This window comes from Dromaius novaehollandiae, chromosome 3, assembly GCF_036370855.1.
Source record: "Dromaius novaehollandiae isolate bDroNov1 chromosome 3, bDroNov1.hap1, whole genome shotgun sequence".
Lineage (NCBI taxonomy): Eukaryota > Metazoa > Chordata > Aves > Casuariiformes > Dromaiidae > Dromaius > Dromaius novaehollandiae.
In genome coordinates, this window is record NC_088100.1 from 28,446,623 (window position 1) to 28,471,742 (window position 25,120).

The 25,120-nt window shown below is 36.8% G+C and overlaps 1 protein-coding gene across 1 annotated transcript in view; it reads left to right on the forward strand.

The window, feature by feature from the left end:
- PRIM2 (DNA primase subunit 2) overlaps positions 1 to 25,120 on the forward strand; it is a 110,972-nt gene that overhangs the window by 80,953 nt on the left and 4,899 nt on the right. Inside the window, exons 10-12 of the mRNA XM_026122535.2 lie at positions 10,584 to 10,710; positions 12,363 to 12,445; positions 24,304 to 24,372. Coding sequence (XP_025978320.1) covers positions 10,584 to 10,710; positions 12,363 to 12,445; positions 24,304 to 24,372 — 279 coding nt within the window. The remainder of the gene's footprint in view (positions 1 to 10,583; positions 10,711 to 12,362; positions 12,446 to 24,303; positions 24,373 to 25,120) is intronic.

Here is a 25,120-nt window from a genome sequence, read left to right on the forward strand (position 1 = left end):
GCCTTTCTTAAGCAAAGTTTCTGTTAGAGTTCTCAAATATTGCCATGCTAATACAGCTGTTTAATTCCCATTTAAAATAAGTTTTAATATTTTCTTCTACTTAAAGCAAAAAAATTCTCATCACCTATGTAGTGTTAATTATCATCTAAAATACTTATATTCTTACTATAACTTTCCATTTTCTTATAACTTTTGATGATAACTCATGAGCGTGATTATTTCTATATGCATTTGGTCTATTTCAAATGACAAGAAATCTACAGCATAAAACTTTCCATATTTTCAATAAAATTGTCTGTTAATTTTTAGTGGACTTCTAATAAAGATGAAATTGTCACCCACAAACATATTTTTGTCTTAGAACAACATTTTTCCCAGTTTTTGCTTTTTCAGTAGTTTCAGCAAATGTGTAGGAAAAATAATTATTTTGGGAAATATCCAAACAATGATATTAATAGATACATAATGTTTTCATCTTTTTAATTTTTTGAAAATGGAAATATTAATGATATTAGGAAAAATAACTGGTATAATTAGTGGAGAACTACATGAAATGATTTAGGCACTGTAATTCCATAAGGAATGAGGAGACTGCTGCAGTGTAATACGGAATTGCTTCATTTCTTTTAGGTATAACTATCTTGTCATTGGGAAAAAATGCTATACATAGATGATATTATGCTAAGAAGATTGGACATTATACTAAGGAAATCGCTTCATAGTCTGTGGAAATAGTCTTTAAACAAAGACTGCTGTATAATTCTGTAACTGCAAAGACATTTCAGTTTGCCAGAAGTAGAAATACATCAGATATAATAAAAATAAAAAACATTTAAGCAATATTTTTTTTTCATTTTTAATGCTCTCCCAAAAGAGAAGTCAGGATTTTGTATACTCTTAATGGCCATTTAAGTAGTTTGAAAGTAGTATTTACCTTTATGACTTTCACAAGCTGTTATACCCATGTAAACTCTGTTTTTTTGGCACTGTACAAAACAGCTGCCTTCCCTGCATCAGTTTCTTGGTGGTGTTGAGAGGATTCAGTTTATTTAAAAGCAGCTCATATGTTGTTCACATCAAACACTCAAATCTTAATTGAAATGTCTCCTCTTTGACCATATGTTTTGAAATGCACACTCTGTACATTATGTTGAGAAAATTCAGATTCAGTGTGAAACATCAGCAAAAGAAAGAACTACTGACAGTGTACACACTGGAAAAAATATTGAGTCGTCCTGAAATACCTAGTGAAATCTTTCATAGGTGACCAAATGTAGGCCTAAGAAAAATCATGTTGTTATTGGAGATGTTTTTAAGATGTGCTTTGCTGATAATTTGATGAAGTGGCTTAAGGCAGAAGACTGCCTGCTATGGCTTGTCAGATACCATGAAGATATTTACTTTTATACTTACTTAATAAATACTTTTCTAGTTCAAAGTTTTGGTCCATATAACTGTGTGGAGAAATGGTGTACATAAATTACGTGTTTAGTTAAATTATATTAATACAAGCTTAGGTTACTGTAAATAAAAGTGTACATTACCATATTTTTGTATGAGTGGTCTGGAGTAGCTGAGAAACCATCCATGCAGTTTACATTCATGTGGATGGTGTGTGAAGAAACTGATTAATCAGAACTTTTCTGGTTTCTTTGTGGTAGGTGAAGCCACCTCTAGGGCAAAGCAATCCTTGGCTCTTCAGGCTGGGAAACCTGAAGTGGGGGAGGAAGAGGAGGTCATCTGTACTTGATCTGAATCATTCTGTAATGACTTCCACAAAGCATATTAGAATTTTTCAGTTCACTTTTAGCTGTCTCTGGTCTGTACCTTAAAGCATAAATATTGTGTTTCAGATTAAGAATTTAGCATAAATGGAAACCTGTTTGTAGTTGGCAGCTGGAAAAATATTTATTTATGCTCCTACATGACAAACATGCTTAGGAAAAGATAACCTTAAGCTTAGGCTATTTTTAGAGAGGTGAGTTTAAAAAAAAAATTTTTTTTGGACAAAGATGTGCCAACTAAGCTGTGTCAACAGTAATGATTTGAGTGACTGCCTAGGAAGTGGATGAAAAAGTGAATCGATTATTTCAGAAGCTGCACACGTTTGTGCAATAAATTTATGAGTTTGAAGTTGTTATCTGTACATGCTTATACAGTCTTAGACAAGAAACTGCCTGATGACTGTTTAAAAAAGGTGTTAAACCACTATGTCTTTGAATTTTGCAGAGTTGGAGCTAATCTGGTGGTCAGTGCAGAAGCTAGACAGAATTACTACAGGCCTTTTGCATGGTTGTTAGGCTTAAAATTCCCAGTACTGTAAGGAATAGACGGATAAAAATTTGCATGAACATATAAAGTTAGTTAAACTGAAACATGAAAGTTTTTAAAAGTGTGAACCTGAGCTTGCAGTGCTTGGAAGATCTTGTCAGCAAATTATTTTCCATCCTAATACGCATGCTGAATATCAAAATTGATAACTAAGTTCTCAGAAAACGAAATCCGTGGAGGGGCTAATTCCATGCCCAGATGCTAATCTGCAAATCTGACAAATAATATAAGCAAAGTAATTCTCAGTGATGACATGGTACATACATTCTGCAGGAACTCCTTTGAAATGGTGTTTGTAATTTTTCTGTGACTTTGAAATTGTATTCAGTTTTATCTAGTTGATAACTGAGGTATGTGTGAATATTAGTACATGATATGTTTAATAAAATGCTATATGGTCCGAGGATGTGAGTTATTTGTGGGTTATCTTCTTGGCAAGAACAAGGTCTTGCTGAAATTAGAAAAAGATGTAAAAGCTAGCAATTCTGTTTATTCCTGTATCGTTGTACTAAGAAGACAGCAAATAGTGTTGCGTTAGGTTTACAGTGTCTGTTGCCTCACATATTCCTCGTAAGCTTTACAAGTGAGGCCTTAGAGTGTCTGATCTGGGAGATAGCTCTTGAGGGATTGTTGTAGGAAGTAATTTAAGAGCCACAGCAGGAAGACCTTTAAGTTTCTTGCAAAATCCTGCTGCCTCAAAGAAATTTGTCCTTACCCAAACTTTGCAGCTTCACTAGGTTAAAACTGATTTTTGGACCAATGTGCCATATCCAAAGCCTCTGGTTGCTTTGCTTCCTATTAAACTGCCAACTCTTGAGTTTTCTTAGGTTTTGATTTGGATATTTGCCTCTTGAACAATGCTACCCTGCAGATCCTTACTCAAGAAGTCTGTATGCCTGAAAGTGAAAGGGGGGCACCAGATGGCTGTATTTAGTTTGAAATGACTTGAATGACAATGCATGGCTGTCTCTGCGTTATTGTAGAGTTACCTGAACTTAGCTTAAGTAGCATGTGCCACATCCTGTGTTATGTTTGCTAAACAGCTTCTATCAGGAGTTAACTTGTGCCCTTATGTCAGTACTGCAGTAAAAGCCTGCCTTCCCAGCTTTTTTTACTTAATCCTTCCATTAGATATTCATAGTGATATCTCAGTTTAAGAGTTTCCCATTTCAGTGAACTAAAGGCTGATCAGCCTCAGCTTGATCCCTGGAAAGGTGATGGAGGAAATCCTCCTGGAAGCCGTTTCCAAACATATGAAGGACAAGAAGGTGACTGGGAGGGGTCAGCATGGGTTGATGAAGGGGAAGTCATGCTTGACCAACCTGCTAGCCTTCTATGGATGGAATGACTAGCTCAGTGGATGAGGAAAGAGAGCAGTGGCTGTTGTTTATCTAGACTTTAGCAAGGCTTTTGACGCTGTCTCCTGTAATGCCCTCAGCGTCAGACTGATGAAGTTTGGGCTAGAGAAGCGGTCAGTGCTGTGGTCTGAAAACTGGCTGCACTGTCGGGCTCAAAGGGTTGTGACGAGTGTCAGGCGGTCCACCCAGAGGCCCTTCAGTAGTGGAGTACCCCAGGGTTTGTTACTGGGGCCAGTCCTGTTCAAGATCTTCATTGATGACCTGGGCGATGGGGCAGAGTGTACCCCCAGGAAGTTTGCAGCCCACCGGGATCGTGGGCGGTGGTTGCAATGCCAGATGGTTGTGCTGCCATTCAGAGGGCTGTTGAGAGGCTGGAGGAATGGGCAGAGAGGACCGTGCTGAAGTTGAGCAGAGGGAAGTGCCATGTCCTGTGCCAGGGGAGGGGAGTAACCCTGTGCACCAGGACAGGCTGGGGGCTGACCTGGTGGAGAGCAGCTTTGTGGAGAAGAGCGTGGGGGTCGTGGGTGGACCGCAAGCTGGCCATGAGGCAGCCATGTGCCCTGGCAGGGCAAGGAAGGCCGAGAGCCTCCTGGGCAGCCTTAGGCAGAGAGTGTTGCCGGCAGGTCGTGGGAGGTGCTCCTTCCCCTCAAGTCGGCCGTGGTGAGGCCACACTGGGGGTGTTGCGTCCATTGTGGGGCTCCCCAGTGCAGGAGGGGCATGGACACGCTGGAGCGAGTCCTGTGAAGGGCCATGAAGGTGATGCAGTGACTGGAGCACCTGTCATACGAGGAGAGGCTGATAGAGCTGGTACCGTTCATCCTGGAGAGGAGAAGGCTCATGGGGGATCATAGTTGTGTGTATAAAAGCCCGATGGGGAACGACTGAAAAGACTAAGCCTGGCTTTTCTGCGTGGATCCCAGGGAAAGGACAAGAGAGGCAATGGGCACAAACTGAAGCACAGGAAATTCTATCTAACCATGAGAAGGAAACTATTTTATTGTGAGGGTGGTTGAATACTGGAGCATGTTGCCCAGAGAGGTTGTGGAGTGTCCATGCTTGGAGGTATTCAAAACCTGACTGGTGGAGGCCCTGAGCAACCTGTTGTAGGTGAGCCGTCTTTGAGCAGGGACTTTGGACTAGGTGATCAAGAGAGGTCCCTTCCAACCTCGACTGTTCTGCCGGGTTCTGTGAATTCAACACATTGCATGAGTCTTATGAAAAAGTGTTTAGATTGGTGGGATTTTTTGATTACTCATTAATTCAAAGGCTGTTCAGCTGTTCCACATAAAATTTTTTAAGCTGTAAGGCCATTTAATGTGTATGTATCCTTGCGTGTGTTCAAAGACTCTCAAGAATGACATAAAACTAATGGAGAAATTGAAGAGGACAGCAGTAAGAATGTGAAGGGCTAGAAAACATGAATGGTGAAGACAGGTTGAAATAATTGTTCAAACATTGGGGGGGAAAGCTTTGTAACTCTAAGATACAGTAGTGCAATGAAAATAGATTTCCTGAGGAAGCTGTAAAATCTGCTTCATTAAATATGTTTTAAAAATATTTGGGTAGAAATCTGTAGGGAGTGGCTCAGGTATAGCTGGTTCTGTCTGGGACAGGGAGATGACTTGAAATGTTTTCTCTGATTTTCTTTTCTTTTCTTTTCTTTTTTTTTCCCCAGTGGTGATAATATATGTGTTCCTTTGACTCTTGGAATTCCTTCTTATGAGCCAGAATCATGTTGTATTAGATACTGTATAAATAATGGAATTAAAAATTGGCCTTTTCCTAAAGAACCCTATAGCAGTGTGGTCGATTCTAATGGCCTAGCAGTTAAGGGTTTTTTAATAGGTTTTTTGTTTTACAGAAACAAAGTCCTTTTAAGTGGGCAAAAAAACAGATGAAACTTTAAGGACTTTTTCATATCATGCCATTTTGGTGTATTTTCAAAGAGGGTGTGAACAGGTGTTTCGCAGTGGGTATCAGCCATATAATATTGTATCCACCAAAGCCAGTGAGATGTATCCAGGTGACTGAGACTGGACAAGGTTTTTAGTAAACTGAAAATAGAAATTACTTTATCTTGAAGCTGGGAGGAAGACCAGGAAGAATTGAACAACCTTGGATGCAGGATAGTATGGAGAGGCCAGATTTAGAGATGTCAGGATTACAACTCTGAATAATAGCTGAGGTGGTGATACTCCACTCCGTGTTTGAGAAGACAATTGGCTTGAATTTCTCGAGGGAGAGTAAGGTGTTCTTCTGTATAGCGTTGGAATGAATGTTGTGTTTATACGTTACTAAAGATGTATGGACCAAGACTTAAGGTAGGCCATTAAGCTGTTATAATTAAGTTTAGTTAATGCTGGAAACAAATATAATAATTTTGAAAGTATTTTCCATAGTTCTTATATGGATATTATGATAAGGATGAAGTCTGAAGGCTTTGGGAAATGTATATAATTTCTTAATTTATATATGCGCTGTGCGTGTGTGTCGTTGGAGGTATACACCATTACATATCCCAGCTTAGACATTTGAAGTTTTGTCTGTTGAGATGCTGGTATCCATTGTTGTCTCCTGCTGCGGTAATGCAGAAGGTTTGGAGTAAACTTGCTTCTCAAGCTCTCCTTTGCTTTCTGTACCACTGTAGCAAAATCAAGACAGTTGTCCCGCCACCCTGAGCTTAAATTTCTGTCTTTATGAACAAGTTCTCCCCCGTGGCCATTAAGCTATAAACATGACTCATCCTTCCTTGCTTTGTCCCAAGAAAGTTTCTAAGTATAGCATGTAGCTGGGAAATGTTCTGTATGATGTACCTTCTCCCTCCATACCCAAGGATCTTGTGTGTTTGTGATCAGAATTTATTCAAAAATAACATTTTCTTAAATTGCTACCTGAAACATAGTAATCTGGTATTAGGCTGCAGCAGTTGCTAATTTATACCTTATATATCTTTTTTGTACCTTAATTATATCTTTGATATCTTTTTATTTACACTTCATTTGTGCCTTAACTTATAGGTATATATCTTTTAATGAAGGTGATATAATACGGCATGTACCACATCAACACTGATAGTTATGAGGCAAATTAATCTGCATTAGTTTGATAATGTGAATATGCCACATAAAAGCAAAATGCAGGTAGCTTTCCTGCTACTGTACACTCATCTATACCCAGCAAAATGTCCCCCAGCATAGGCTCTGGCTTATAGACCACTGGCTTAGTTCCACTAATCAGTCTTAACTGCTTAGCTTCCTGTAAGGAGAAGAAATCTAAAAAAGCGTCAGTGTCCCTTTTGGCGGGATGCCCAGGATCATCATTAGTAGCTTCAGTACCAGACACTGGACATCTCAGTTGATTACAACAAATCCTGATACATAAAAACTTAAAAACTCCAGACTGCCCACTTATCAGCAGGGCACCTCAGACCAGACATGTGCATCCTGCAAATATGTCTGGAGCAAAGAGAAGTTCTCCAAAATCTTTTCATCTTTGACGAAGTTGAACCCCAGGCAGTTGAATTTTGCACTCTTTTAAAATAAAAATTCACACTGCTACTAATCCCAATATCTGCACATGTTTACTAGTCACAAGATTTGTGCATGCCAGCACAGGTGTTCTTAATGGGTTGTCTTTGTCTCAGCTCTTGACACTTCCATTAGATAAGTCTGAATCAATTCATTACTTAAACTTCTTGATCTCTTTTCCTCTCATCAAAGCCATGTTTTCCTCCTCCTCTGCCCATCCCTCCCCCTACCTTTGCACCTGGACATAAATTACAAATGCCTTGCAGATTTAGGAAGGTTCAGCGAGAGAAACAGAAGAAAAGACACATTTAAAATGTAGGCAACAGTGTTCAAAAAGTTGAAGAGAATCCCTGTTCTAGAGTATTAGTAACAATAGCCAGTCCAACCTAAATTGAATATTCAATATCAGTGCTGCTTTAATGTTACTATTTTATCGTAACTTTGGCTGTAACTTTTCATTGATATTTAGCATAGACTATGGCAGACGACAAGTATACACATAGCCACTTTTTCTGTGATAATAGAACAATTTTTTTGCCTGGGTATTCTTGAGATCACACAAGGTGAATTTACCCAGTCATGAAGGATAATTATTGTCGAGTAAGTTCATATTAGGCTAAAAATAAAACTTCAAAAGTTCTTATGGGACAGACAGTTACCCCCCCAAAAATATTTTTCCCAATCACTAAATTGTTGTATCTTAAGTTTTTACCTTTTAAAGTTTTCTATCATAATGATTTTATAGGAGATTGTAGTTAGACTGTACTGTAATTAGATTGTAGTTTTATAGTTTTGAAGTTGTTTTCCTGAAATAGTTTATAAACAAGTAATTTATAAGGAATTAAAATGTCCCTGCAAACACCGATGAGCATGATAATTGTTCTGCACATAGTTTGTTTTCTTTTGTTCAAGGAACCTGTGCAAGAAGCCCACCATATCAATTTGGGGGAGTAAAATAAGTTGGAAGGGGCACTTCCCCACCTCTTCTTTCTCGTTTTTGTGAATTGCAAACATGTCTAGTTCTACCTTGATGCTTTCACTGGCAAAAGGAATTGCTCTAGAGGGGGATTTTTCTCTCTCTCAATTACATGTGCATGCTAGAGTAATACTATTACAAAAAAACCAATCTGATCATTGAGTTCATCCCCCAATGTACATAGAGTTATTCCTCAAAATGTGTTTTCTGAAATTAAATGCTGCAATTCATGAATCTTTGGTTTGCTTCCACTGAGGAGTACTGTACAGTCTGTTGGATATTGGCACTGCTAAAAACCGGTTATGTTGATCGATGATAAGAAACGCCGAATCATGAGGACAAGAGATCTGATGAAAGCATGTAACTTGGAGTGTGCAAACTTGGACCACGTAGCTGTGTTATGTTTCTATGACATCTGCCACTGCGAAAGCTTGTTGAGAAGCAGGTGGCAGTTATAATATACAGTTGCATAAGCAAGCATAGAGTGAGCAAGTGTTTGTCGTTATGAATTGTCTCCTTTTACAGATGAAAAGTAACTTTGCCAACTATACATTTTAAGCTCAGTTCCTTTCGCTTCAGAGAAATCAAGTTTGCGTATGAGTGCTCTCCAGTTTGGAATATGGATTTTGAAAGAGGCTGTTAAGGAACATTAAAATGTTTACATTACACTTCTTGGAATTAACCGTAGTAAATGTAGGTTAGGAAGTACAATATTGGTATTAGCATTAGACAGCTACCTAATAGACACAAAAATAGATTGTACACATTTTCTGAAATTTAAAATGAATTTTGAAACAATATTTTAATCAGGTTGTAATGGCTTCAGCAGATGAGTGTTCTTACCATTTAGTATTAATTTCAGAAGAGCCACTATTTAAAAAACAAACAAAAAAGCCTCTGCACTATTTCTTTCACTGTTGCTTCTTGGGTCTACAGTTCCCATTAAATAAAAAGCAATTATTGGTACAACTGCATTGACAAAAGTTAAAGCTGAGATTTATAAAATTGTTAATTTTTTTAAGTGTTTCATGAGAGGATTATCACTTGAGTATGTAAATGACACAGTCTTCTGATATCTTACAATTTTAGGATCACGTGCCTTAGGTATTGGTATTTCTATAAATTTTAGTTTTTAAGAATACTGTTCGACTACTCATAATAAGAAAATAATCACTGCCCTGCCCCAAAGAGCATACAGATGAAATGAAACAGATAGGAAATGGCCTCAAAAGATCCAGGCAGGATTACGAGAAACCAGTGAGAAAATGTCCAACCTGTATTCAGGCCATGTTGTTATTATGTATGTTGTTATATAGCTTGTTTCTGCTTACTGCAAGAGCTGCTTCTCAGTATAAAATAATGAGTTAGGTAGTAAAAGTAATTTCTATGGGCATTAAGGCAAGTGGTGTGAAAAGTACAGCTCAAGATTTCAGTGTACAGAACTGTTAAGAGGGGTGTTAATTTTTTGGCAAACTAAGCAATACATCCTGAAGCATTCAAGATTTGCTTTTCCCTTACAAAAAACTATTTAATTTTACTGCTTACTCAAATATCCTTTGTTAAGCAAATGAAGTATGCATTCATCCATTTTTTGCACAGAAGGAGGAGAGGTTCCAAGGTTGTTGGGGAGAAGAGTAGGTGGCTAGATCATCACAGGCTTTGCCTTTATCTTAACAGATTCACTCAGAGGTTGGAAATTAAAATACGCATGCCTTGTATTTGGTGTTCTCTTTTTCAGGAGAAACCTAAATTTTCTTTTAGTATTATTTTCATGCTTACTTTCTAAGTATTTTTAAGAGCAAATATACCATTTCTTAGCTCCCAATTGTGTTACATGAAGCTGTACTACATATGCATTGGCATATGTGTATATATGTATGTATATGTATACATATGTAAATACCAACATCAAGTTTTTGGTATTGCAACATCACTTGAACTATAGTACTCACTGACTGTAAAGGAAAAAGATCCTCTTATATTACAGAGTATGAGATGCACATATAAATATATGTATATTTTCCAGAATATTATTGTGGACTAATATTTTGTATGAAAATGAAAGATTTTAAACTGATCTTGTCTTGTGCATTTACTAACATCGTATGGTTCAGAATTTTGACATATTATGTTTAAAGCAATTACTGCATCAGTTTAAAAGGTTTTAGATCTTAATGTAGTTACACACTGTTCTGATGTGTCTGTAAAATATATATATGTGCACGTGCAAGTCCATATAATGTGATGTTAATACTAACACCAAGCAACTTGATTTTTACTTCCCTCTTTTAATGGGTTTGGAAGACTTATTTTCATTACCCAGTATTCTCTTTACAGAGTAGATAAAAACACTGGCAAAGCATGTAAGAATATATTCTTTTGTTTTTTAAGTTTGACAAAGGATATGCTTACAGCATCCGCCACAACTATGGGAAGGAAGGAAAGAGAACTGATTATACCCCATACAGCTGCATGAAGATTATCATGTCCAATCCACCAAGTCAAGGGGATTATCATGGTAAGTTCCTAAAACAAGAAGCTTGAAAAACAGTGGGAGCTGCTGGGCTAGAGAAGAGAACCATGTAAACTGTCATATTTCCAGTGGTAGTTGAAGGATGAGGCCACTCCCTGCTGTACTCTTATTTTTTTTTTTGTGATTGGTCTTATTTGCTGAATAATATCAGGCAAGAGAAATTCAGTTTTACACTCAAACTCTAGATTTTTTCTTCCCTACCCTTATTCCCACTTTGTGTGTCAGACAACAGAAAGTTATATTCCTTTTAAACTTTGCTTTCAACCTGGCAAATTTATGCTATTAATATTAATCCTTTTGTATTCAGAAGGTTAAATAACTTGGTGGTCTTTTACATTCTTAATTTCTGGTTGTAGAATAACATTTTGGCTTTGCCACTTTATGAATTACCTAGCATTGACACGTCAAACTCCTAGGGTCTGTCTGCATTGAAGTTACCACTTTGAAAATCATGACTTCTGTACACATACCCGATACAACTCAGATACTGCAAATGTAAGCTTAATGTGGACTAAATTTCCCATGCCTTTCCATCATTCTGAAGAAGCAAAACTTAAGCAATTTGTTTTGCTGTAACAAGTGTAATAATGGAAGTGTATTGTTGATTTCTTTACAAAGCAGCGGTCATAATCATGGCTATATAATATACATAGTAGTTGAGTTTTATCTTTTCTACTGAAATCATTTTAAAATTAGTTTTGTAAAACTTCTGTCTGTATTCAAACAGAAGTTATATTTGGATTTTACTTCTGAAATTTTCACTTCACAGCAAGATGACGTTTTCCATAAATATGATGGTGCTTCATTCAGACATTCTCTGGAGGATTTTTGGATACAGACTCTGTCATGTTATTAATTCTGTAGTCTCTTAAACACTTAATTTCAAGGCTGCAGTGGTCTTGTACTGTTCTTTTAGATAGCATTTGATAGCTTTTGACTTCATATATGTTGCGTCACCCAATATAAGGAACCTTTAAACGATCAGATGCTTTAAAAAATGACCAATTACAGGGGGTTTGAGGGATAAATTCAGTGGAACCGATACTCCAAAGTCTGTTAGGGCACTTTAAAATCTCCTTCTGTGTAACAAAACATGGAAAACCTGCACTGATTTCAACGTTGTTATTCTAGCACTAAGTTCATTCAGCTGCATCTAAAAACTAATTCCGAGACCAAAAAAACTGTTTTGGGTGGTAGAACTTTTTAAGGTAATAGCTTACAAAGGACTATGCTTTAAAGACTAGTTGGCTTTCATTACTTCTTTTTTCCTGGCTATTATGTGTTCTGATATTATTTAAATGTAGCTTAATATGGCTTAAGTATAAAAGGTACCAGTGCTATAGTTGTTAGTAAGGACCTAACTAACTCTTTTCCAGTCAGTGAATGAGAATTGTGGCCTGTTTATATTGGGATATTTTATGTAACTCTTGAGCTTGTTGTGTCCTGATAACTATGCAGTGGAATAATTATTAACAAAAAAAAAAAAAAAAGACGCTATTGTACACATGAGCAATTAACTTTTTTATTAATAAGCTGTTAGACAGTTAGGAGCAGCTTAGCTGGTCTCTTGAGTGCATTTCTTTGCTAACTCCGGGTAAATAGCCTTGTTTGTGAGCTTGCTTGCTTTTTGCTATCAGGGTGCCCATTCCGCCACAGTGATCCTGAGCTGTTGAAGCAGAAGCTGCAGTCATACAAGGTCCCTCTAAATGGAATAACTCAGGTAAGGTATATTGTGTTTGGAGCTTTCTTTAATGAGGCACTGCTTTTCATTTTTACTTTATATTTGTGTAGGAGTGCTGTATGCAATTTGTCAGTATGTATCTGAAATATCTCTTCTTATAAAAGGTTTAAACTAGAATCATGGCCTTCTTTCCGTAGTCCTCCCATGTGCATGTTCACGCTTGTCATCAGGTTTATTGTTTAATATTATGAGTTGGTTTATTACTATAGTGTATACAACACAGGATTTAGTTTTACTATATTTTACTGCACTGTAATAATAAAGTTTAATTGCATATGGCAATATTTTGGAGAGTTTATTTTTTAATTTTGTACAGAGTTGTGGAAGGCACTGCTACTGCTGCGTCGTCAATACACATAAGCCATTGCTTTCTGTAATAAACTTCTAAAAAAAAAAATTCTTAATTACCCTTTATGCTAACTTTCCATAAACAGTAAAAGGACATGAAGCGTTTAGTGTAATTTAGAGATTTCAGCAGCTCTTTAAAAGGTAACATAAAATTGAAAACCTATCTTATATTGTAAAGACAATGCAGAAATTAGAACATTTTGACATGTATACTGAAGGACAGTGACTGCTGTTAATTGTTCTCGCAAGAGGATAAGGCTCTGAAAAGACATATTAATTGGAGGAACACATACAGGTTAGAACTCAGCTTGAGACAGTTCAGCAAAAAATAATCAAGTATATTAACTGCCTGAGACCTATTTTAAGTCTGTAGGAAAACCTTTCTTCTTTTTTGTTCATATGGAATGTCACTGATGCTGATCAGGTATCAACAGGCTGTTGAACTGGATAGAAAAGAATGTGAAAGTTCCATTTTAAATTAGACTCATTGAAAAGAATAATTAAGATATATGTTAAAAGACAGCCATTTCAGATTTTTTATTGTTCATTCATAGTCCTTCTTCGCAAATTTTAGAAGTCCCTATGATTTTTCCTCTGAATGATTTTTTTGTTGTTGTTGTTTTCTTTTTCCTGGACTATATAAATAAGTGGTTAACTCTTTCATATATCTGAGGTACTGAAGATGCTTTCTTTTGTTTTTTTTCCTTTTATTTAAGCATGAAAAATTGATGCTGCTCTGAGATTTTTACTTTGCTAATGACTGGAAATATCAGTGAGGATTAACTGATTTAGCTTCCTTGCTCTGTGCAGGTAGGGTTCAGCTGGTGTTTTTTTCAGTGCATTTGCCCCACGGAGCAGAATCTTTATATTTAGCGTAGTTCCTTACCTTGCTTCATGGTGTGTTTTGGGGTTTTTTTTGTGTGTGTGCAGATTGGAGGTACAGGGCTCCACAGTGGCTGTTCCTAGTATAAAAGTGAAATAATTTTGCAGAATTGCAGGAACTGATCTTTTACAGCAGAAGTAATAGTGGAATGCTGACTGTAACTGACAGTTTTCCAGATGGTCAGGAGTAGGAGGAGGGCTGGTTCACATCTGTTTCCAAGATCTCATACAGATCTTGTGGCCAACACTCATCATTGCTACATTTGCTTGATCAGGTGTGACCAGAGTCCTTCGGTTCAGACAGTGGCTTTTTAGAGTCTTCTCAGATGCTAGTGATAGTTGCTGACCTTCCAGTGGAGTTTTGTTTTGTTGTGGGGGAGGTCTGTGAAATACTAGATCTTTCAGTGCCTCTGATACAGTTGTTTTCCCAGCATCTGGGCCTCAAGGTACATATTTGTTCAAAACATATCCTTTGAATCTGTTGAAACTTTTGTTAACCCCAGATCAATGAGAGCTTCCTTAGCACCTGAAAGAGATTCCTATCTTTAATGAATGATTCAGAGCTTGACCTTTCAGCTATTTATTATAATAAACAGAGCTTCTCTCTTGGGACTCATGGCCTCTTACACTTGTTCCTTGCTTTGTTCCAAAATTCTTCTGTTGTCTTCAAATGTGACTTCATTCTGTGTACTCTCTTGCTCTATATGCCCTAAGCAAGCAAGTTGTCACAGTGAAAAAATTCCTTCTGTATTGTCAAAGCTGGATCAATGTATGTACTGAAATACTTTTTCAGTTCTCTCTGCCTGGTTTATGGTAGCAACAAATGCATTGCCCTGGACTGAAGGGGCACTCAAGCAACCATGTGCACAAGATGGCAGACTCTAGAGGAGCAGGGATTTCACATCAGTTTTTCAGAACTCTGAGCTATCTGGAAGATGTGAAAGTCTCACATCCAGTTAATGGAAGACAGCGTACAAAGGAGCTGAATTATGAACAAGTGTGTGTGTGTGTGATGGTGTCACAGGAGAGACAGAGTAAATGACAACCTGTAGTGGATCTGGATACTGGGATTTACTTAAGAATTAGATTAGAACAATTACCCTGCTTGATTATCTCACACACTCACTTGCTGCCCCTGCAGTGATAAATTCACCCAGGTCTTGACTTCCTTTCCCAGTAGGAAGATCGCTGCTGGTCTGGGAAGGTTGCGCAGAAAGTTGCGTTGGTTCTTGCTGTGCTGCTGCTTGCAGTTACCAGTCTCAAGTGTTACTGGCCGCAGTCCCTGGGCATCCCTGGGCATTCATCTCCATGCATCTTTCTGATCTCCGGGATCTTCTTGCACTTCCTGGATCTTTCCTCTAGCCAAGATCTTCACTGCTTTCTTTTTGGGTCTCCAACCTTCTTTTTTCCCCCTTCTACACTGTCTATTTGCAGAAGCACAACATGTGATCAGCTTCCTAATTGATGGTTCTGTCTCCTGTTTCTTTATTAATTCGAAGGTCATGATGTGTCACTTCTTGTCCAAACGTTATCAGCGTTTACAACTAGCCGATACTGGCTGCAGCTAGCAAGTAGCAGGCTTGTGCTTCAGAGTTCAGAAGTTCCGTTGTGGACCTTCGACCTCCCCATGCATGTACCCACGATTATCTGCTGCCTGACAACTTTCACACTTTAAACTGTTTTTTGCCTACCACAGATGTGAGGTGCATGATTCCTGCTTTTTGGCAGGAAGTGATCGGTCTTTCAGACAAAGATACTGCTCTTTTGGTGTAGGAGTGTAGGACCCACCCATCAGCAGTTCATTGTTAGGGTTCTCCAGTTATTTAGCAGATAGACTGAATAAATTGCATATCTCAGCCATGAATGGGAGATCCAATCCAGTGCCCTTCCAGAGTGTTTTTGGGAGTGAGATCATTCCCTGACAGACCTTTTTTTTCACCCAGATCAGTAGGAGGTATTGACAGATTTGCTTGAGAGCACATCAGAATGTCAATGAGAATTCAGCTCATTTGACTCAGTTCCTCATAGCTTGATTGAAGTGGGTAGTGTGAAGATCATATCTATAGTCTCCATTTCCAAAGTTCTGCTGTTCCTGATTCCCTCACATGGCTAAGCAATTCCAATATTAGGATTTTCTCACTTTTTTTTTTCCCCAAACGCATGCCTAAACTTCATATATCCAATCTGAAAAAAAGTTCCTTCTTTTTATATTTAGAGGTTTGTAGGTTTAATTAATTACTAAGTAACCTTTCTACAGTTTTAAAAATGGAGAGCAACAGCTCATCAGATCCCTGTAGAGGTAAAGGAATCCTCCACCATAGTGTGTGTGTGGAAGGAATTTAATCAGATGATCACAAGTGATAATATGATCTACTACCAGCTTGTTACCCTATGCAGAAGAGATGGCATAGTATTTCCAGACTCCTCTCTCCTGTATTGCTTTTTGTTCCCTGGAGCTGGATCTTATCATTGAGAAGAACCAGATAAGTTTGTCTCTTGCTGTTTTTGAGTCTATGAGTATCTATTAAGAAATGTCACCAAAATAGCTCCAAATAGCTATCAAAAGACAGCCAAAGAATTTGAATATGCCAAACTTAATCATGCTTAAATACTATCTTGAGTGGTATGGACTCCAATTTCCCTATTGCTCAGGTATGACTTCTGACTCTATTGGAAGCTATTTGCTTTTTTGGGTAGGTTATAACAAATACAGAGAATACCTTACTTCTCCAGGTGAGAAAATGGTCAAAAATGATTTGCAAATCAATCTGTTCTAGATGCATTGAGATGTGGTTTCTGACTTTCTGGAAGTGACTGTTGGGATGAGATTCATCTCACCTACATTTAAGGGTGTGCAAAGATAAAGGTTTACATCTTGGCTAGAATGTTTTTTGAGTGCCCATAGACTTTTCTCAACCATTCTGGGCAGTCAGATTAAGAATAGAAACAGAAGAGTTCCTTCTGGCCCTCACTTGAATGTTGCTGCCACAACTCAGCTTCTACAGGGGGTGGGAGTGTCTTCGTAGAACTTCGGACAATTCAGTGCCTGCCCAACTGTTTGCATCAGTTTGCCTCATCATGCTTAGACATCAGGGGATCGTTCTCTCATATGACATCCAGGCAAGCCTCTGTATGAAGTCAAAGCCAAAGCAACTCAAACTGTTTATTTACTCAACTGTTTCCCAACTTAATTCTCCTTGATGGTAATACTGAGGGAGTTATGAGACCCCCTGCAGTCGTGACAGGTGTCAGACCATGTGATTTTTAGACTTGCCTTGCCTCTGAAGAATTTTGCCCTGATCTCAAGTAACTTCATAGTAGTGCTTTTGTAAGCTTTGATGGTACCATTTAAATAAATAAGAGATATTTTATTAATTAGCTATTATTGATATTTTTGATTTAGGCAAACCTCATGTAATACTGTTTTATTATCGTAATCAAATTTGGTGCATCAAAGTTCCTTAAAATTTCTTTCAGCTGTTCCAATTTTAAATACTGTCTTGCTTTACTTGTGGCTAAAATAAATAATTAAAAAATTAATTGATATTGATATCCTGTGGGACTCCATATTTATCAATTCACCTCTTTTCCAAAAATTTGCATTTTTAAGATACTTAGAATACAATTAATGTGAGCTTTTGTGGTTAGATTCTTCCCCCACTAAATTAATTCTCCAGTAAGTAAATAGTGACCGAAAACTCAAATCATAAACTTTTGCACATTTCACATTTGCTACCAAGAAATTTTTAAAGTGTTAGACCTTTAATCTAGAAATTGTAAATCCTTTGAATATTTGCAAGTGGTAGGTTAAGAACCATTGTTCACCATCCAAATCTCTCAGGCACTTATCGTCTGTACTATATGAAAACCTGTAAATGCTTTAAAATGATTGGATCTTTCAAAGTGTATGGTGTGAAAGTTTAAAAGTAACATTATTTCAAGGAAACTTTCTAGAAAAAAAAGTCTTTGTAACACTCTGGTGTAAATTTGTCTAAATATGAATGCTAAAAACTGCCAAGCTTTTTCCATAGGTGGGAAATACTTATTGACAGAAGACACCATTCAGTCTTTTCGTTATTTTGAGAACAGTACTTGTGTTTTAGGAGTATTTGTCTCCCATTTTATCTGAGATTACACTTTGTCTGATGTACTGTATAGACCCGATATTTTGATACTGCACTTCCCTTACGATTTTTCAGCTAGAACGTGTGCATTGTTTAATTGTTATCTGTTTGGTTTATTTTTTAAGCATGACCATGCTTATTGATTTCACTAGGACTACTCTTGCATATAAGCTAAGCAGATAATTGTGAGTTTAACTGGTCAATACTAAGCCTTCCTTTCTCTTATTAAAACCGCTGTATGTTCTGGTCACTGTTTGATATAACGTCTCTTGATCAAACTCGGTGACCTTTCTAGTGTGTGTTTACTGGTGCTGTGGTGTTAGTATTACTGACACCATCAATGGGTAGAATACTGTAAAGTAGCCGTTAACATGGATTGGATCAAAATTAATTATTTGAAAAGCTTGAGTGATAGTATTTCAGAGTACTTAATTTTCCCAGTCTTCAATTTATTTCTTATAAGCTGAAACAGATTAGGAATAAGAAGCTATACTGGGCTATTGTCAAATGAGATTGTCATGATAAGAAGGCTGTTTGTGATTTAGTAAGAGTGGACCATTCAAAAATATGATTTAAGCACTCTGATAAGAAAAGAAGTAACTGTTGGACTTCCAGACTGATGAACTGGCTTGTGGCAGTGAAACAAATGAAAAATGTGAAAGGAAAAAGCAGCCTTGAGAATGCAAGAAGTATGCAGAAACATTGAAAAGCATAGCTAATATGTTTAATTAAAAAAAAGGCTGTTAGAAAGCACAGATCTTTTAGAATATGCACATGGATTTTATAATATATAGAACAATTGAAAATACATTAAGTAGACATTAAATTGGAAGCAAAGGTTGAACTGGAAAATTACTTAAAGTTTGGATTTAGTATTTGAACCACCATATGGATGTAATAGAAATGTATGATCGAGTGCTATTGTTTATTATTAAATAATATGCCTTTTAGAATAAGATAATATGAAAAGGAGAGTTAAAATGTATATTTCTTCTGTTGTTAAAGAGATGAATTGTATTAGTTTGTGTGTCCAATTTAGGGTATTTCCATGAGTAGTTGATTAGTGTAACTGGATGTTGGTGCTCTGGAAGGAAGTCCCAGCCTCTGTTTGTTGCTGCCTGTTGAGTTTCCATTCCTTTCCTGCTGCTGGCCCCATGGCTATATGGTAAAATGGATCAAAGAGCTGATCCAGCTGTAGCATCCCAACCTGGGAAAGGGCGAGGAGGAAGGAGGTTCATTTTCAGCCTGTCATTACAGCAGAGATGGCAGGAATGAGGGGCCAGAATTAGGGGGAAGGCAGGTAAGGGTCTTCATATTTCAGTAGCATCAGTGTATGGTGGATTAAACTGCTCATGAAAATTATATTTAGAAGGGAAAAGAGGAGAAAAGAAGCACACACAGGAAAAGTCACAGGGATAAACACACAATTCAGGATGAGAAAACAGGGAAAAGAAGAAAGATACAGAACATACAAAGTATGAATGTCTTACCTCATTTTTCCTAAAACTCCTATGCTTTGCCTCAGCATTATTTTCTTACAGCACAGGAATGTGGGTTTATCTATCATGTGTAAGAATGGGCATGGCTGTCTTTTAAAATAAGCAGCTGTAAACTCATTCAGGATTAATTTGTTAAATGTCACTGAAAAATAGATGCAACTTTCCTAAGCATAAAATATACATTTTTAATGCTCTTTTAAGAGTATATGAAATCTGAAGAGGAAATACTCAGATGCAGTCAGATTTAATGGACATGATGTTCACGTCACTGACTTTTGGCAGTAGAGCATGCAAAATTTAAAAAACAAAACAAAACAAAAAAGCCACACCCTGACCCCCCCCCCAAAGCATCCCCTACCAAGCAGCCAAAACCAAATAGTGTTAGACCTGTTTACTTTTAAAACGATTAATTATGCTTAAATCAACATGTCTGTCTTCATATAATAAGGTTGTCCAGGGTTTGCTTTAGCAAATTTAGTCACAAACATATTCTTTTTATTCAAACATTCACTTATTCTTTTGTTAGGTAGTTAATGAGTTCCTTACTGACGTATTTAAAAGAAGGATTTAAGCCTAGAGGGCCTATGCATTGAGTGAAAAATAAGTATAGATATTTTAAGAGACGTTAATAACATATTTCATTTGGGGATGATGAGTGCTTATTTTTACCTTTATAAAGTTGACTTGAATACAGTCAGGTGTTGTTGCTGGACAGGACTTTTTCACCACTGTTGTGGTGCAAATCACAGTATGTATTACAATGACCTAAATATTACCATGTGCAATGTTGAGATCAAGTACTGTTGAAAGTGAAAAAAGAGCATAAAAGGAACAGGAGCTTTGGCAAGGCTCTAACAACGCTTCTCTAGACTGCAAGCAAGTCTGAGGGCACACAGGAATGAAATCTGACAAAATTGCACTATGCACGTACACATTATATAGAAATGAAACCTTCCAAAATTCACAGCGGTCAGTTTAAAATATAAATGAAATATCTAAAAGCAGCAAGAAGCACACATGCCCCGTACTAACCAGGCAGTGAAGGGCAGTGTGGAACTCTGAGGGAGAAGTTATGCTGTGATGTTACAAACTGACCTGAAACGGGTGGAAAAACCCCCTCAAGAATGTGTTCAGATAGGTTCTAGCAGTTGCACCTCAATCTTGCCTTAAGTCACCTTTGAAATAAAATGAAGGTTAAAGTCACAGTTAACTAAATCTATAGTAGAAAGACTTTGTTTTTAAAAATAGAAGGTAAATCCAACAATTTTCAATAAAACAAACTAACCTTGAATAAGTGAAAGTAACAATAGGTAATTACAGAGCCCAAACTATCCAGCTATGCAACAGCTTAGCTATATAAGCTGAAGATCTAGAAAGCAGGTGGCTGTGCACAGCTGCCAAACACCATCTTAACCTCATTAGTAGTCAGTAAAGCAAAATCAGAAAAGCAAGTTGCAGATGACAGCGAAAGAAAAAGCACATAAGAATTAACGAAAAGAGTACCTCTCAGAAGCAGATTAGTCTTCAAGTATCTAATGTTACTTGCAGAATAAAGCAATTTAGTGCAAATGTCTGAATATGTGTAGAGGAAACTGATTGCTACTGTGAATTAAAATAGTTTTGAGTGGAAGCCTGTTTCTGGATAACACTGGTGGAAAAACAGCTATAAGCATGCTTTCACTATGAGCACAAATGTAGTAGGAATGATGTTAAGTCATGCTTAATATGAATGATAATTCCCTTTTATTTAAATATAGGATAGTTTCTGATTCTCTTATGTAGAGACTAGCTGGACTCCATTCTGTGGCAGTTCTTATTCTTTTGTATTTCTTCTCATAACTTGTTCCCCAAACATCTAATTTAATAAAGTCAATTAATCTACTAAACCTACTCTTTGAATATATTTAATATGCCCCTTATTCTTCAGCTCCATCATACCTTGGAGAGAGAGAGAGCTGGGTCTCATGTGATGCAGCTGATTTAGAATTGCATATGTGCTAGTTACTGTGCTTATTGTTTGCTGGCATTTCTGCTGCCTGTTAGACTGGAGAGGAGCTGCACTGCAACTGCTTTCCCCTGCGAGCATCACAAATGTTGGTTTGTCTTTTTTACTCAACCATAACTCTTAATGAATGTGTAGGAAGAGTATAGCTTTTTGACCTCTACCCTCTACCAACCAGCCAAAGCTGGCTTCCAGTCTGTTCTGGCCTGAAAGCTGCTCTGTGTTGTATAGCTATGTCATATGTCTATATCACTCTATCAATGTTGAGGAAAGAAACAGTTTGAAGAACAGATTCACTGGAGAATGCTGCTGGAGTTTCAGTATTATCCTCCAAGATGGATGTTTTAATAGTAGTACAGCTGGAAAATCTGTGTGGCGACAAAACACCAGTCTCTGAGAGGTCCAAGAAGGAATCTTGACAGAGCAAGATAGTAGTTCCTTGGTGAAACTGCAGTGCAGCTGGCCAGTTAAGATTGAGACACTGTAGATTCTTAAAGAACAAATGTATTATTTTGAAGTTCCTCAAGGCAAACTCTGATGATATTTCCTCAAGGCAAACTCTGATGATATGATCATTCTAGCTTTTGAGTGTGTCAGCAGTATCAGTTCAATGAAGTCCCCTTCTCCACCTTAAAGATGGGTCAAGATTTACCTGAAGATGGGTCAAGATTAATGTAAGGATGGACAAAGGCTTAAATGGACACTGTTTTATAATAGTTTATCCTGAATAATCGCTCTTACAAAGCTAGAATTTATAAGTGCCCCTTTATTTTGTCATCACCTGTGCTGTGTCAGTGGTGCCTTTTTTGAAACATGTTACCATTTTCACCCTGAACTGGAAGAGGAGACAGCAGTAATTTGACTAGTAAGGCTAGTAAATCAAAAGCTAGCTTTGATCAGTTCTTGTCTTTTCCCCTCTTCAGGGTAGTTGGATAATGGCACCATTGACACAACAAGCAACTATAATTTGTGGTCTGGAATTGAAAAATTAAATCAAACTGTATTATGACTAGCCTTTTCATTGATTTTTTTTTTTTTCTCTCTCAGATTATAAGAGAAGCTTAGCTTTTGGTTTTACACTCAGAAGTCATTGATGCTTATGAAACTTTTTGTTTGCTCACTTAAGAATCTCAGTCTCAAAATACATTTACACCTGAAGTTAGAAATGTTTATTTATGCAATAGTTTGTATTAGGTGTAATCTTTAATTAGATGAAAAATAATGTCAAGAAAGCCTAAGGTATTTATGAATTGGATTGAATTAGTTGACTTCAGCTCGAAAAAATTGATTTAGAAAAGTCTGAATGCTTTAAAACAAAATACTACAAATGTTTCTTTCAGCTAACTGAGGCATAGGTTTTCTGGTCATTACTCCAAAAAGTATGAAAAATATATTGGGGCATAGTGGCTTTTTGGTATAGTGAAAATTGGTTGTAACAATCTGAAATTTTAGTTTTTCCTATTTAGATACTTATAAGAGTAAACTCCGAATGCTATTTTTTTTGTTTTTTCATTTCTTTTTAAGTATGTACAAACATACAGTCTGGTTAGCATTGAGCTAAACATTGCTCTTTTGCATGGTATATAAATTTTATTATAAAGAACAAACAATGGAAAATGTAAGATAAAATGTAATGGAAGTTCTAGATAGATGTAATGGAAGTTCTAGAATAGAGGAGTTTTCTTCACTCCTTGACTACTTAATGTGACACTAATTTTTTAAGTCACTTTCAAAGGGGGGGGGGATTTAAAAATATGTATATTTATAATGCCAGATTTCAGACTTTGTTGCCTAGTTGGCCTTCACCTTGATATTTTATAGAGGATTTAACAGGAAGTAGCAAGAGGCATAGAAATTTAATCAGTTGGGCTATAACAGAGAAACAGTGCAGTTAGGTACTTTCTTGGCAGGGTGGTGCTGTTTTAGCCATTCAGCAAATGTAATTTATTTGTACGTCTGTCAATAAATACAAGGTGGCATCCAATAATGAGGACAGCAGGGATTTAAGCTGGAGTGTATTGCTCTCTTTGACACAAAGGTCAACCTTGGGAAAGGTGCTTAAAATTAACATTTTTTGACAATTATTTTTCTGTCCATTGAAGTTATCTCTTAATTCCAGCAATTTTCTCTTTTTGATAAGTGGAGAGAGTGTACATTTTGATAATATAAAGGAGGGATGAGGTGATGAAACTTCAAAAACTTCAACTGGCATTGCATTCTGCTGATAAGAATGGGACTTTATGCAGCACAGAAGAGATTACATGAAGTAGAATTGGGAAGCAAATTGTATTTACAAAAGATGGGATGATTTTCCTAATAGGTGTTCAAAACAGGCTATTCACTCACATATTCTGCTGAGCTTGACTAGAAATAACTTCATTTCATAAAGGACAAATCTGATTGAATGTAAAAGCATTCCTCTCCTACAGATACTTGTCTAAAGGGTCTGCATTAAATTTTCTTGATGGGAGCGCAGTAGTATTTATTTTGCATCTATATGAACTGGTAATGTGGAAAATAAAAATACAAATAGTGCACTTGATTGCTTCATGCTTCAGCCACTTGAATTACTAGATTTATACCTGCAATTATGGAAGAGGTGTTGCAATATGATAGTTTGACAATAACTGTCAGAATTATATTATCAAAATATATATTGAACTTATTTTTGAAGTTAAGGGTAGTGAAATTACAGGTAAAGGGGCATGCATATCTTCCTGTGTGTTTTTTTTCTTGTTTTGAATGCAGACGAGGTATATTTAAAGAAATATAGTACCTCTAAATGTTGTCAGTTATCAGTAGGATACACAAATGTCAAAAATGTCGTGCTTTGTGAAGTCCTCTGAGGTATTATATGCATGTTTCTCTCTTGCGAAATACCTTGTCACAATAAATTGTAAAATATCAGTAAGATTTAGAATTCTGTGGTTGCAAGTGTGCTACTTCTGAATCCTTTACATTTTTTTTTTCCTCTTTGTATAGATCCTGGAATTAGTGAAGGGCATGCATTACCAGCTGGCCTGTCAGAAGTACTTCGAGTTGACACATGATGTAAGTACCACTAACTTTTGCTGTACTGTAGTCAGTGTCTTTGTCTTTAGGAAAGCCTTGGAAATCATGAATGACTTTGCAGTTTTAACATCCATTATTAGCTGTCTATCCTGTTAGTTTTCATGTCAATGATTTCAAATATACTTCAAATATTTTTATAATGACCTATAAGTTTATATATCATTTATTAATATCCTGTATGTTACAAGATGTAAAATGTTATGCTTGCTTCCTGGAAACATCAATACTGTTGTATTTTGTCTATTTCAAGCATTTAAGTTTTCAATATCCTGTTTTTAAACAAATTGCAATTTTTAACTCATAATACAAGTATGTTTTTGGAGATACGCTTTAAAAAAGTAAGCTGAATGTACCTAATTAACACAACCCAAACTATAATCTTGATCGTATGTGATTAGTTCTTAATTCAAGACAAAGCTTCTCAGAGCTTTTCTCATTTGCTTAATAAGTGCAGGCTTTCATAAAATATTACAGTAAGATCCTCCACAAAATTGGAAGATAGAGAATACAGCAGTCCATCTCCTACACAATTTCTTGATAGAAAGAACCAGTTTTCACACTGGTCCAAGATTCCTTGTTGTCAGGAAGAAATAATGGAGTGCAGCCTCCTTTGTAGATCTTTGTTCTCTCAACTACTCAGAAAATGAAAGCATGCCTTTTGAATATCAGAATGTGGAAAAGTCCTGTTAAAGATATGGCTGAGGGTTAGATGACCCGTCAGGAGACA